The 14,415-nt window shown below is 49.8% G+C and overlaps 4 protein-coding genes across 4 annotated transcripts; 3 read left to right on the top strand and 1 right to left on the bottom strand.

Moving 5' to 3' along the window:
- Nucleotides 1-487: 487 nt before the first annotated feature.
- On the top strand, nucleotides 488-4,085 carry PEX2_041820 (putative PHD finger domain protein; the record flags this gene model as incomplete). Its single annotated transcript, XM_016741457.1, has 4 exons — nucleotides 488-545; nucleotides 1,119-1,167; nucleotides 1,222-2,673; nucleotides 2,732-4,085. The coding sequence occupies 4 exons, from the start codon at nucleotides 488-490 to the stop codon at nucleotides 4,083-4,085; spliced, it is 2,913 nt and encodes a 970-aa protein (XP_016603649.1).
- A 543-nt stretch (nucleotides 4,086-4,628) lies between these two features.
- Nucleotides 4,629-6,263, bottom strand: PEX2_041810 (uncharacterized protein; the record flags this gene model as incomplete). Its single annotated transcript, XM_016741456.1, has 7 exons — nucleotides 4,629-4,756; nucleotides 4,827-5,361; nucleotides 5,431-5,625; nucleotides 5,694-5,874; nucleotides 5,931-6,001; nucleotides 6,052-6,118; nucleotides 6,175-6,263. 7 exons carry the CDS (start codon nucleotides 6,261-6,263, stop codon nucleotides 4,629-4,631), a joined length of 1,266 nt encoding a protein of 421 aa, XP_016603648.1.
- Nucleotides 6,264-6,775: 512 nt separating this feature from the next.
- PEX2_041800 (dolichyl-P-Glc:Glc1Man(9)GlcNAc(2)-PP-dolichol alpha-1,3-glucosyltransferase ALG8) lies at nucleotides 6,776-8,711 on the top strand (the record flags this gene model as incomplete). Its single annotated transcript, XM_016741455.1, has 6 exons — nucleotides 6,776-6,852; nucleotides 7,028-7,106; nucleotides 7,171-7,364; nucleotides 7,439-7,932; nucleotides 7,995-8,134; nucleotides 8,184-8,711. 6 exons carry the CDS (start codon nucleotides 6,776-6,778, stop codon nucleotides 8,709-8,711), a joined length of 1,512 nt encoding a protein of 503 aa, XP_016603647.1.
- Nucleotides 8,712-10,627: 1,916 nt separating this feature from the next.
- On the top strand, nucleotides 10,628-14,001 carry PEX2_041790 (uncharacterized protein; the record flags this gene model as incomplete). The annotated part of the gene is made up of 7 exons (XM_016741454.1): nucleotides 10,628-10,630; nucleotides 10,729-10,794; nucleotides 10,855-10,998; nucleotides 11,051-11,153; nucleotides 11,209-11,225; nucleotides 11,272-12,866; nucleotides 12,918-14,001. The coding sequence occupies 7 exons, from the start codon at nucleotides 10,628-10,630 to the stop codon at nucleotides 13,999-14,001; spliced, it is 3,012 nt and encodes a 1,003-aa protein (XP_016603646.1).
- Nucleotides 14,002-14,415: the final 414 nt, after the last annotated feature.

The following is a 14,415-nucleotide window of genomic DNA, read 5'->3' as shown; positions in this document are numbered from 1 at the left end:
GAGTATATCATATCCTAGAACCATCTCGCCATGAGACTTGCATACAATGATCAATCTATATTCATCTCCAATGGTCAATATAGAGTCTGTCTACTTGCATAGGTACCTGATGGATTGTCTACACGGCCAGATTAAGTCCAATAGAGCTAAGGCTAAGCAGCTATTGAAGTGTTATACACAGACAGACTCGTGTCCTCAACGAGTCAGTAGGTGAATAGATCAATATAAAAGCTATTGTTCTCTGTAGGCATGCTCAAAGGAGACACCCTGGTGGCACGGGGTATCGAGGTCAATACGTGACATGTCAGCTGGACAACTGCCTATTCTATTGGGCCCGTTTGCACTCTTCGTAGANCCCAAAAGGGAGCCCCCCCCCCCCCCAATTGTCGCAGAGTATTTATTTACCTCCCACATCTCCCATCTTCTTGTTCTTTTCTTCTCTCTTCTTCTCCACGTTCCATCCATTTCGTTACTTTCATCGTTAAAAATGGATACCGTGCGTGCTACTGTGCGTCGCGTCTCAAAGCGTCTTCTCAACAAGAAGAGTAAGTGGTGATCCTCCGTCTACCCCAGTCTCCTCCCCTGGTATCCAATCACATATGTGACGCGAATGTCGCGGTGGAAGATCACCCCATATAATGCTCCTCTGTATCATGCTGTCCCTGTCCTATCCCCATGTCAGCATGTCCTGCTCCCGTTGTGACTGAGGTGCACCACCTCATCTACCTCTTGGCCTGCACATTTCTCCGGCAAATATAAGTAGCCTTTCCATGCCACTCCTCCCATGTCATGAATTGTCTTGCCATTGATCTAGTCACTTTTGAGACCGGACGTGCTATGTCATTTGGTTCACTAAGCCCTGGAGTGGATGAGATACCATACTCCCTTCCCCCTTTCCCCACATATTAAGTTCCTTATGTTATTGAAACAACTACACTCTTTTGCTCACTTTCATGTGAATGACACTTGCTCTGTCTATCTCACTGATCTGGCCACTGATCACTTCTGGGATGGGGGATAACGAGATGTTGCATCTTTCAGGTGAAACTGAGAGATTACCCCACACTTTTTTTTCACTCACTTCCAAGATGAGAACAAACACTGACTTTTTCAAATAGCCGAATCCGAGAAGGCAGCAAAGGAGAAGCAAGATGCAGCTGCTGCACAGTACGTTGATCCCAAGAAGTTAGGGCATGGAGCGCGTGGCACTAACCCTACCAGGCCCCTTCCGCCTGCCCCTACGGGGTCCACTCAGTCCGAACGCCGTCAGGGCTCTTCCAAACCCGCGCAACGACGGAAGCTTCAGAAGAAGCCCCCGGGCCCTTCGCAGCCCACCACCCAGTATCGGACAATGAGACCGATTGGGGAATATCCATCGACCGCGGAGTACCGAGCTGCTGGCGTGGCTCCTCCGACTGAACGGGCCCACCGCGTCGCGACCGTGCCGACCGACGTCCCGCGCGACGAAGCTGAGCGCCTTTCCCCCGTTAGCGGGGTTGAGTACCTGACGACCGATAAAAGTCATGCTGAGACCGTTGAATCAGAGGCATTTGCCTCAATCTCCAGTGGGGTCCAAATCCTGGCTGATGAGGCCCTTCACACCATTACCACCCCGGCCGAAGCGGCCACTCCTACCCTCCCAAGCGCGGACGACACCAACAAGTATGTCACCGTGTTGATGTCTCTTCCTTTGCGCCCTTCCGACAAATATGATGTTGCCAAACTCCGGGCCGTCATGAAGTACGCCATAATCCACGCAACCGAGAACGGCAACGAGGGGTCTGCCGTGGCCCTTCTTTACTTCTGGTCCAATGCTGTGGATGATGAATTCCAGCTCTCTTTAGTCGCCAACCTCGCCAACGGCGATGGAGCAGACGAGCAACTACGCCTTGCGCTCCAATCCGTCCTCAACAATTCTATTCCAGATGCCCACAAGTGGTATCAGAAATACCTTCGCGCTACAGCCAATGCAGCCGATATTCCCTCCTGCAGCGAATCAAGCCTGCCACCTGCCAATTCCGTTAACGCAGAGCCCAGTTTCAAGGTCTCCGACATTTATCGAGACACAAGTGGTCCTCGTATTGAAGAAAACTTCTTGAACGGCAAGTCGAATACCGCTCCGCTCAAGAGACCCAAGAAGCCATGCCGAGTCAACGAAAATGCTTACAAACGTAAGCGCAAGTGGGAAATTGATTCTGATCATGGGGAAAAGATGCGAGCCGTGCGTGCTCGTCTTCAAGAAGAGACCTACTCGGAAGCCAGAGTCCGGTACAGTGCAATTCGAACTCGTATTGGCCCACCAGACGCCATTCAACATCCCTACAACATGGACAACATTGACACAGGTATCGAGGGGGATATCGACGAGCTTAATCGTTCGCGTTCCCTCCCTGCACCAGGTTCTATCCTCGATATACCTATTGTCAAGGGTCCGGAGCCTGAGGCTCCATCTATCTATTCACCATCTGCTTCGCTTATCGGTCGCAAGACTGGCAAGACCGTCTCGCGACGCCAGAAAGAAAAGGCCAAGGGCCCTGAGATCCCACAGCGTGCACGGTCGCTCTCTGTGGACACCACAGTCTCAAGTCTTTCTTCACTCTCAAATTCTGCTTATTCGATCCGATTCAACGACTGGTCTGGCGGCCACGAACCACGCCAAATGCCTAATTCTATGTATGTGATTTCTTGGCGTGACATGACCAGTTCTACGTGCTAACATGACACCTCACAGTGAACCCCCCGAGAACAGCGACGATTGCCACCAATGTGGAAAAGGTGGTGATTTACTCTGCTGTGACACATGCATTAATTCGTACCATTTTGAATGCTTGGATCCTCCCTTGGATCCCAAGAATCCTCCGCAGGGAGAGTGGCATTGCCCCAAGTGCTCCATCCGCAACAGTTTCTCCACCTTGATCGCACACTCAAAACACTACAAGAAGACAGAGTTCCAACTTCCTCAGGAGACCAAGGAATATTTCCAGGGAGTGGATGAAGGAATTGTGTTTGATAACGACTATGCCCGGAATTTGAAGCATCAACGCTACTACAAGGCCGCGCCCCACCTGCCGCGGCTGACTAAAGCACCCAAGCAGGACGGCCCTACCATTTACGCGAATCCCATGCTTCTCCGAGAATACGACAACAAGGGAGACTGCATCCGTTGCTCCAAGTGTGGTTTTACATCCCAAGGTACACGTCCCATTATTACTTGCGACTATTGTCCCTGTCGCTTTCATCTGGATTGTCTTGATCCTCCCCGCGCACATCCCCCTAACCCCAAGGTCGGGTGGATGTGTCCTAACCATGTCACTCCTGACGATATGATTGCCACCAAGGAGATTAATGGCAGCAACGAGCGTACGCGCCGTGTTCGCCGAACCAAGAACATGGCGTACATTGATTGTGACATCATGCTTCCTGACGACCCAAATCAAAGTCTGTTTGACGATGACTGGAGAGAGAAAAGAGCCCGTTTCCTTGGAGGCGACGTCGTTTTGAATTTTATCTCTGCTGTCAAAGATGATCACCATGAACGTGAAAATGAGTATGCCCGGACTGTCGAGCGAAAGTGCTTGGACTTGACCAAGCAACTCACCAATGAATACCTCAACCGTGCTGAAAGCGCCGGGATCACCAGCAACATTACACAGAACGGTCTTCCCGCAGATTTCGCCCAGAATGTTTCTTACGCTGTTAACAACATGATTGCCGGCGCTCCTGTCTCTACTGAAGAATTTGACGCTGCTGCTGCCCTCCTCAGCATGGCTACCAGCCAGCCTCCTCTTGCTGTCGGCGAAGGTCACATCGCCGAAGCTGCCGGGCCTGCCTCACCCGTTGCTCAAAAGACCTTGTCCCGCATCGATGAGGAGTCCACCTTGGGCTCTTCTCACGCTGCCACCTCTCCTCCCCCCGAGATTTCTCATCCTCCCAAGGCATCCTCTGATGCCGAGGAATCCCACCACTCGGACTCCGAGCTTCTCCCGCGGATCCCTGTGTTCAATCGGAACAAGCGATCCCGCACCGATGATCAGGGATCCGCGGGAGAGCCGGCGCAAAAGCGCCAGTACACCAAGTCCAAGTGAGAGAGCCACCCGGCTCTGTTGAATTCATTGCGCGCATCAAGGACCCGGCGTTTTGAATTGTGGATTTAAAATTTTTTTGTTTTTTTATTTTTTCTATTTTCACGATCGCCGGGATGGCGATCGTCAATTTTCTCGAATCTGTTTCTCCGAGCTGCCCGGCCACGTCTCTATTTTTTTCTCAATGTTGTTTCTATCTTGCTCTGCTTTTTTTTGTTCCCAAAAAAAATGCGCGTGGCCGGGTAGCTCGGAGACTGTGTACGATAGCATGGGCCAAAGGCCAAATGAATATTTGTCATTTCACTTTTCTCTTACTTGTAAATGTAATTGCTCTCAGAAGGTTTTCATGAACGTAATAAATATATTCGTACTCTACATGACTTCTCCCCGGAAGAATAAATAAATCCCGGTGGCCCGCCTCCGGGCAGAGCACACTTGCGAATATTATGAGTACACCCCCCAACCCCCATCACACAACAACTCAAGACAACACGGATTTAGACGGGATAGGGGGGTGGGGGGAAGGAAGGGACAGAACGGGGACGCTTAAAGGAACTTCTTGGGCATGTTGGCCCGGCGACGCTTGTAGATGACGTAGGAGATCACGAGGACCACCTGGAACGCGATCAGCAAGAAGATGAAGAAGCCCATGCGTGGGCTGGAGGCGGTAATGACTATAATATGGGGAAAAAGCAATTAGCATATTGAACGAATGACTCATCCGAACTAAGCAAGGGGACTTACCACTAAGCAGGTGACCCTGCAGGTTCTCGCTCAGGCTAAGGTGGGAGGAGCGCAGCGTCTCGTGGAGCTGGTTGAAGCGTCCACTGTAGTCCTTGTTCTGGACATCGGTCTGGACGACCTGGATCAACTGCTCGAGGTGCGCGAGTCGGGTGTCGAACTGGGCGAGCTGGCGGTCCTGGGCGAGAGACTTCTGGATAATCTCTTCGTGACGCTGGTCGGCCTTCAGAGCTTGGTTCTTCAGCTCCTGGAGGATGATGTTGGTGGCCTTGCCAGAGAGCTGGATGCGACCGCTGAGGTCGGCGATCTGGGCAGCCAAGCCGTTCATCGTGACTTCTGTGCCGGGCTTGATGGGTTGAGCGGGCTGGTCAGGAACTTGATTGCGGATTGGCTGCTGGGGGGTGCTGCCTTGGTTGGAGGGAATTGTTGAGCCTTGGCTTGCGGCAGACTCGAGGATGAACTTGAAGACCTCGAATGAGTCTGGGTTTTCGGGAGTAGCTGCTGTGATGCCGAAGGTGTTTCCAGCGGGGAGGGCGACCTGCTCATATTAGTACATATGTTTAATATGGCTGCGGCATTATGTCGCCGAGGTACAATATGTACATACCTTATTGGTTGAGAAGCAAAGCTTGTCGTCAAGGGTGACTTCAAAGATGGAGCTGGTGTGCTTGAGTTTGACAATGGATGGACGGCCTAGGTTACGGTAAGAGTAGTCGCAGTGGCCAAAGGCTAAGGTGTCTGGGCTGTTGTGGCTTTTGTAATCGATGGTACCGTCATTCAGGAATCCACGGACACTGCCGCCCTATGGAATAGGTTAGTAACAGTACTGATCAATACGCCGCGACAAAACGCGACAGGGTCAATACGCACTCTTCCACCATGCGTATCGATTACCAGAGCAAAGCCGTCGAACTGGCCGACAGTATAGATGCTCGAGGTCCCAATACGGGACTGGCCGTCCTTGGTATACCATAACTGCAGGATTCCGCCCGCTCGTTCTGGTCCGCTTGCTCGGAATTGGAACTCTGCTGACCATTCCGACTGAGAGACACTATACCCATGTTATTATTCGGTGTCCGATATCATGGTTGGAAGCCCTTTACTTACGGAGTTTGTGCCCAAGCTGATCCCCGTGTGTTTCCAGGGTACGGTGGCGTTAAGATGAGCTTGTCTGATAGCTATATAGCTGTTAGATCAGTTCGGCCACAGTTCCGGCAGGTCGACTCACAATTTGCGGTTCATGGCCCTCTCCTCCAATTGCCCATCCGGGGATAGAGTGTCGGTTTGGTGATATCCTGGTCTGAGGTCAGATAACCATCATCGTAAACCTGAACATGGGCATTATACTAACGTTTGACCAGCGCCGAAGCTTGAGCTTTCAATAAGCTGGGCTGTTGCGCCTACGGCAATCAATGCCAGGGAAGCTAATGTTCTCATCATGCTGTGTAGCTTGACTGTTGGTGAAGCTTGATGTTGATATGGAATTCGCGGAAGTTTTGTGGAAGTTTTGCGCAGCAGCTATCAGCGCTTGCTATTATTTGAGTCACGGTCACACTTCCGATTGCAAATGCTGGAGACAACACTAGTGGTGACCCAACCGACAACAATAGCAATAACGCAGAGACGGGCCTCCTTTGCAATGACAGCGGCCGATGGTGAGATATCAATGAAGTGATGAAGCTGTACACTATTGAGAATCGTGTGGCGGATTCCGACGTCTGTGAAGTCCATACGGAGAGAGTGTTCCCTTTTGAAGTTGTATTTGTTGTATTGACTATCTGTCCTTCTGCCCAGATGTTTCGCTTCTGATTTGACCTCCGATCTCCGCATCTGGTCACGTGTCATTAAAATAACGTGCGGAGGAAGCTACTCACTCCACCGATTTGCGCATTCTCGCGTCTTGTGTCTTCTCAGCTTTCAACCTCGCTGCACCATCATGCGCAGGAGCTCCAATGGCTGACCTATCTCCTTCATTGGCGCAATGCGCCATCGTTGCAGCTGCCTTCAAAGTGCTGCTCTTCCCCGCATAGTAAGTCCCGCTCGTTTCGCCGCAGCAAAAAATGGTCGGAAAGCAGATGAAAAGATGTTGAATAATCAATGCAAAACTGCTACAAAAAGCTGCAAAGGGCATTTCTAGGGGGCCCGGGGCAGGACATCGGGGTTACCAGATGAGCTTTGCTAACATGCTTTTCTTTGTGTTGCAGCAAATCGACCGATTTTGAGGTCCATCGCAATTGGCTCGCCATCACCCATTCTCTCCCCATTCAAGAATGGTACTATGAGGTATGTTCGGTCGGGCGCATGATGCTTGGACAAGTATGGCGGATGTTGACTTGGATCGGTTCAGAAAACCTCGGAATGGACACTCGATTACCCACCGTTCTTTGCAGCGTTCGAGTGGCTGATGTCACAGGCTGCTGTATATGCAGACCCTGCGATGTTGGTTGTGAAGAATCTTGGATACGACTCCTGGCAGACTGTCTACTTTCAAAGAGCAACTGTTATTTTGACGGAGCTGGTTCTTGTCTACGCGCTTAGTCGGTATGGCACTCGATCTTGGTTTTATTTTTTATTTTTTTTTATGATGCAATGGAGTTCTAACTGCTGTTTGATAGATTCATCAAGTCCGTTCCTTTGCCGAACAAGCAGGCTGCGCATGTGGCCAGCCTTTCAATCCTACTCTCCCCCGGTCTTCTCATTATTGATCATATCCACTTCCAATACAATGGCTTCATGTATGGAATCCTGATCCTATCAATTGTCCTGGCTCGCAAGCAATCGACGCTTCTCTATAGCGGCATTCTCTTTGCGGTGCTTCTATGCATGAAGCACATATACCTCTACCTCGCTCTCGCCTACTTCGTCTATCTACTGCGCACCTATTGCCTTAGCCTCAAATCGGTTTTCCGGCCCCGGTTCGGTAATATTTTCAAGCTTGGGTTCTGTGTGGTGGGTGTTTTTGCAATTGCCTTTGGGCCATTTGCGCAATGGGGACAATTGCTGCAGCTCAAGGACCGGCTGTTTCCATTTTCGAGAGGGCTGTGTCACGCGTACTGGGCACCAAATATCTGGGCGATGTACTCCTTCGCTGATCGAGCATTAATTTCCCGTAAGTAGTCTCTATCTCTCCCGGCGCACATTATATATGAGCTTATCTAATAAACTCCGCAGTTGCTCCACGGCTAGGGCTTCCCGTGAACGCTGATGCTCTGAACAGTGTCACCCGAGGACTGGTAGGAGACACCTCTTTTGCCGTCCTCCCGGAGGTTACAAAGGAACACACCTTCATATTGACCTTCTTGTTCCAACTGGTATGTGTCCCTCGTCTTGTGCCTTTGGCCTTCTCTCACAATTGTCTAGGTTCCTCTCGTCAAGGTCTGGTTCAACCCAGGCTGTTGGGATACCTTTGTCGGTGCAATCACCCTCTGTGGCTATGCGTCATTCCTCTTCGGCTGGCATGTACACGAGAAAGCCATTCTCCTCATTATCATCCCATTCAGTCTCATCGCTCTCAAGGACCGTCGCTACTTCAGCGCCTTCCGACCTCTAGCGGTTGCGGGGCATGTCTCACTGTTCCCCCTACTTTTTACAGCTGCCGAATTTCCCCTCAAGACCATTTATACAGTCCTGTGGTTGGTGCTGTTCCTCTTCGTCTTTGACCGAGTTGCACCTGTCCCTGAGCGGCCCCGAATTTTCATATTCGACCGGCTTTCACTGCTTTACTTGACCGTTTCTATTCCTTTGATTATCTACTGCTCCCTGGGGCACCAATTGATATTCGGATGGGACCGGCTAGAGTTCCTGCCATTGATGTTCATGAGCAGTTATTGTGCCCTCGGAGTTGTCGGAAGCTGGGTTGGATTCATGGTGATATATTTTACAGCTTAAATTAATCAAGTAATCAAATTAGCTAGATAAAAATATTCTTTTACATCTTTACCTCCCAAGTATCTTGAGGTCATTTTAAGTGACTTCGGAATTCACTCGGGCAGCGTCTGTACAGTAGATGTATAGTGTTTGCTTTGTTTGTTTCCACGTGGATAAGACCCACGGATCACGGAGTCTATTCCCCCACTATGCCTAATTGGGTTAGTCTCTCTTTATCCATGGTTGGCCTGCAGCCAAATGCAGGTCAGATAGAAACATGGGGGAAGATTCTTTTTTTTTCCATTCCTACATTCTAGGATTTGCTATCAATGTTTGTGTGGGTGTTTTCTTTCATTTTTATCCAAATATTGGGTTGGGTGATTATTCAGTTGTAAAAATGTATGTTTATGGTACATACATATGTTGTATATATATATATCTGCAGGTCATAGAAGGTCTCCTCCGAGCATGCATTTTGTCTAGGTGATCGCACCTTTTATTGATGATTGCCAAGTGATTTTAGGTAATCCAGTTTGAGAAAGCACAAACAACTAATTTTAAAGCTAAAAATCATAAAACATAGGATCGTGAGTAGTGGCTTACACCGCACATATAGCGCGTTTGTTGCATGTTCACGTCTAGCCGCGCGACAATCAAACAATCACAACGAAAGGGCGCGACAATATGTAAAAGACAGACTCCTTAGCTTTAGAAAGGGTAGATATAGAGTACCACTTATCCAACAATAGACATCAGGGTGGCCAATGCGCTTGTGACACCGTGGCTGAAGTAGGTATATCAAATCTACATGCCAACCATAGCTGCTTGCTTTAATCCTAAAGGTGATGAGATACCAGCCGGTGTAGGATCTAAGCTGTCCATATAAAGCTCTTTGATAATCACGACTTGTACTTTAGTGGAATATAGTTATTCTCAAAATAGGTCTTGTCATATTTCAAGTGTGAAATATGACTACCTAGGTATATGACTGTAGGACTGTGGACAAATAACAATTGAGCATTTAAAGCCAAAGAGAATGTTGTTGAATGGTTGGTGTTTCATGCTAAAAATACAAACAAAGCTGGTGGTTGACATGAACCCGGTAGTTTGAGTTGGTTGTTCCGATCTTAGGCCGGGGAGGTGACCGAGAATAGAAACCGAGAATTGATAACTGCGTTGAACAAGAGAAATCTGATAGAAATATGAAATGAATAGAATGTAGCTAAAATCTCCTGAATCAGACGAGTCGAATGAGGGTAAATAAGGGTAGAGTTGGGAAAGAAAGGAAGAAAGAATTGATAGTCGGAGATGACGAGGGGAGGAGGGAGAGTCGAGGGTGTCCCGAAGAAAGCCCCAGGTGCGTTTTTCTGCTGGGCTTTGGCTCCCGCTTGCTCCTCCTCTCCACCAATCAGCTTCCACCGCTGATTCGCGGTCCTGCAATGATCTACCGCTCCGTCCTTTTTGTCTACCTTTCTTCTTTCTTGCTTCCTACACCTTCAAATATTCACAGCTTCCCTCAACCACCCCCCCTGATATTATAACACTTCATCATCACAGAATCGCTTGGTTCTCAACTTCAAATAGGACGCGTTCTACTCCGGTAAGTCCGCATGAATTCCCGAGGCATCGCTATTCCAGTGTTCGCGTGTTGGTCTGCGACCAGGCCTGATCACGACAATTCCTTCCCACCCACAACCGTCCATCCTCTACACAACAGTGCACCAGAGCAACTAGAGGATCTGCAATCTATATCGCAAATCCCGTTACCTCCGCCGATTGCGTGTCTGACGCGGCCTCCACCTTCACACACTCAATCGACAAGCTTCACTCGCTAACTAGGATCGCGTTTTGTTTAGTCCCGTTCATGCTCGATTATCGATCCTGTACACGGTAGCTCCTGGCCGACTGGCGCGTCCACACTTAATATTTAAAGCATCATGGTATGCAATACCTTTTCCGATGGAATGGTTGCGGAGGCGCCAAGAAGAGAGTTGTGGATGTTACGGGGACAAAGAGGCTTACACAATTGCATGTACAGGTGTTATTCAAACGCAAACCAGTCCAATACCTCCCACAAACCGTCATTGAAGATGATAGCTCCGAGGTATGTACCTCTCTTACCCATAATGCAGACTTCCCCACTGACCCTCTTTCTTCCTTTTAGGTCTGGGTTATCCCAGAGACCAATGAGGTCTTCACCAGCTACGAGCCTTACCTTCAGCGAATGGACTTCTACAAACAACGGCGATTCATTTGTGAGATCACCGGCCATTCGGGATTGACCTTCTTCGAGGCGCTCCGTAGTGAGGTATATTATAACGTGGACACCGAGTTATGGACACATGCTAAGCCTGGACTAGACGGAGGAATCGCGTGAAGTCAACAACAGTTTCCCCGATGCGCTGAGAGAACCTATTCTGCGAAGAATCCAGTTCTCTATAGTTTCGAGGGTGGACAGCCTGGGTATGCTATTCCTGTCTTTTCTAGTCCGAGTCAAGCTAACGGAACTCTTTCTTAGTGGATGAAATCTATGAAGTGAGACAATCCCATCATTTATTAGGAACTGATCTAACAAACCTAGGAATTCAAATCAGACTTTTACCCGGGCGAAGCCGTTCTCATTTTGCTTGAGGATAGTAGTCGGCTTCATGGTACCATCAGAGACAAGGCAAACTTTGCAGAGCAGTTGTATGCTGATGGGACCATTAAAACACCTGCTTTCGCTAGGTATCTGGTCAAGATCCTAGATCGACAAAATGAAGAGGCCCTGCTGGACCAGGACCACATCACACGCGACCGAAAGGCATTCACTAAATTGATGCTGCGTGGGTTCATCAAAAACAACGTCACTAGAGAGTCGTGGACAGGCGCCCCCTGGTTGGTTAAGCCATCTGTCGCAGAGACATACAAGATTCCGATCGAGGTACCTAAGCATCTGCAGTATGGTGCGAAGGTGGCAGAGAAGAAGGCGATGAAGAAAGCGGACCAAGATGGCTTCTTTGGATTCTTTTCTTCTCAGCAGCTGCCCGAGCTGAAACCCGCAGTCAAAGGGCAGAAGTCGAAACTGTCTGCACACGACATGGCAAAATCGCGGGAGGCGCAGTACCAAGAGTATCAGCGGTCGCTGAATGGTAACCCATCATTCCTTCTGCCTTCAAATCCTTTGCGCCCTTCTAAACCGCCACTAGTTGGTGATAGGAAGCTTGCCGGACTCCCGGCGGTGGTCATCAAGAACGAGCCGAGAGCACCATCCCCACCACCGATCAAGTATCCTATCGAAGATCTGGACCTTGCTCCTAATCCCGAGAAGCAACACCGACCAACCCTGCAGTTTATGATGGTAGGTGAGTCTGAAGATGACGGTGCAGAGAACCTTCTGCCTGATGATCTAGAGCCGGAAACGGTGGGGTTGCTCCTGGAGACCTGGGACACACTCAATGTCTACTGTGAAGTATTTGAACTGGATTCTTTCACCTTCGACGATTTTATTCAAGCTATGCGGTTCTCATCGGACGAAGTGGACTGCGAGCTTTTCGTTGAAGTGCATTGCGCCGTTCTTAAAAAACTCGTCAATTCATCAAATGATGATGGTGCTGTCCAGATCTCACTCCCTGACTTCCCTGTTGATAATTCTGATGAATCCGAAGAAGAGGATGAGGATGAGGAAGAGGAAGAAGAAGCCGAGGAAGAGTCTCCAGAGCCGCACGTGAAGCCCGGTAGAATGACCACCAGAGGAAGCCTGGCCAAGGAAGAGGCAGTCATCATCAAAGCACAGATTAATGAAGATGAACCCGAGGAGACACAGATTCATCGCGCCGGCGAGATGTTTGAGAAATATGGATGGATTGATCGTCTCCGCAAACGCGATTTCCGCAACGGTGGATGGCAGTTGGTGATAGTTGGACTTTTGCACCAGCTATCTATCCGTCCTCGCTCGGAGCAAATCTGCAACACAATTCTCAAGCATCTGGCACCTCTCGATCGCGAGCCTACACAGGACACCGTGGAGGAACAGTATCAAACACTCGACATCAATTTGCGCACCAAGGTGCTTCAGATGATTTGCATGTTGAGTTTGGAGACTAAGGCCATCCGAAACTATCTTGAAGAGTGCAGCAATCAGATGACAGAGTTGCGCAAGGAGAAAATTGAGTACCAGAAGGCGCGCAAAGCAGGGTAAGTCAAATTTTGACCATTGTCATCTCAGCCGCTAACATCATCTTTCAGACTCATCGAGCTTCGTCAGCTGCACCAGGAGCGTAAGGCCATTCAGCCCGAACCTGAAAAGGCTGGAAAGTCACCTACGCCGGTGCCCGAGTTGGATGGCTTGGATGATTCTCGATTGCTGGAAGGAGACTCTGAAATGGTCGGGGACACTGAAGATGAGGATATCCCTCGACCACGCTCGCTACGTGGGGGTATTGATCGGGCGCTCGAGCGTAAACGGAAGCAAGAATTGGAAAAGGAGCGAAAGGAGATATTGGCGAAGCAGCCTAAGGGGTCCAAGCAATACCAGCGAGTCTTAAAGAAGATCGACGAACAGAAGGCCAATATCGAGAAGCTCCAGGAGCAGATCGAGACCGTGGAGAACAGCCTTCGCGAGACCGACTGCCCTCGGACCCGATGCCTTGGACTGGATCGCTTCTGCAACCGCTACTGGTGGTTTGAGCGTAATGCCATGCCCTACGAGGGCATGCCAGAAAGCTCTACGGCCGAGGCACACTACGCCAATGGCCGCCTGTGGGTGCAAGGCCCGGATGAAATGGAGCACGCCGGCTTCATTGATGTGACCGACGAACAGCGGAAGCAGTACCAGAAGCATTTCCAAACCACCCCTGCAGAGCGCAAGAAGCACGAAGAAGGGCCAACCCATGTGTCAAATGCTCGTGAATGGGGCTACTACGAGGACCCCGAGGCCATTGAACAGCTCGTGGAGTGGCTGGACTCGCGCGGCAACCGGGAGTCCAAGTTGCTTAAGGAGCTGCTCATCCAGCAAGAGTACATTGCTAAGTACATGAACAATCGCAAAGCGTATCTAGCCGAGACGCCTGATAGAGCCGAGTCGGAGGACATCCCGGCCAAACGCGTGACCACCCGGACGAAGACATATCTGGATGTGAACGAGAGTGGCCCCCGCTGCCTGCGCTGGAAAAACACGACCGCGTTGTCCGAGCATGGGCATCTTCATGTTGATCCCGGCCGGCCAGCCAAGCGCAAGCGGGTTTCGGATGACACCAGAGTGACCAAGGCAGTCAAACAGACTAAGCAGGCTAAGCCTTTGACCCGAACACGCGCTCAGCGCAAGGGTTGATGCCTCCAGGAGGCATTAATTCTACAATATCACGCGACCACGATATTCTTTGTACTTCGTATACATTTCGAGCTGCATGGAGGACGGGGAGTTCATTTCTTTTCACTAGCATTTTTTTTTGGGAAGAAGTTAAATAGCTTAGAAGCAATGCAACAACATAGAACAAGTCTCCTGATAGTTAGAATAAATTCAGCTATACAACATAATGAAAGCTGCGGAATGAATATCGGCTACAAATCCCGATTAGGTCTAGTCAAGGGAGCAGACGATGACAAACCGGCTTCTCGGGACTCGCTGATTTTGCGGGCCGTATTAGTACCGTATTCCGCCGGTTATTCGCGGCGATCCGCTGGTATCGGCATGTCAGAATGTTCGTAACGACAATGTTAGGACTATCCGAACTTCGCAAATACG

This window comes from Penicillium expansum (genome assembly GCF_000769745.1).
Source record: "Penicillium expansum strain MD-8 chromosome Unknown contig142, whole genome shotgun sequence".
NCBI classification, from domain to species: domain Eukaryota; kingdom Fungi; phylum Ascomycota; class Eurotiomycetes; order Eurotiales; family Aspergillaceae; genus Penicillium; species Penicillium expansum.
The sequence above is the reverse complement of the archived record's forward strand: the minus strand, read 5'-3'. Positions and strand labels throughout refer to the sequence as shown.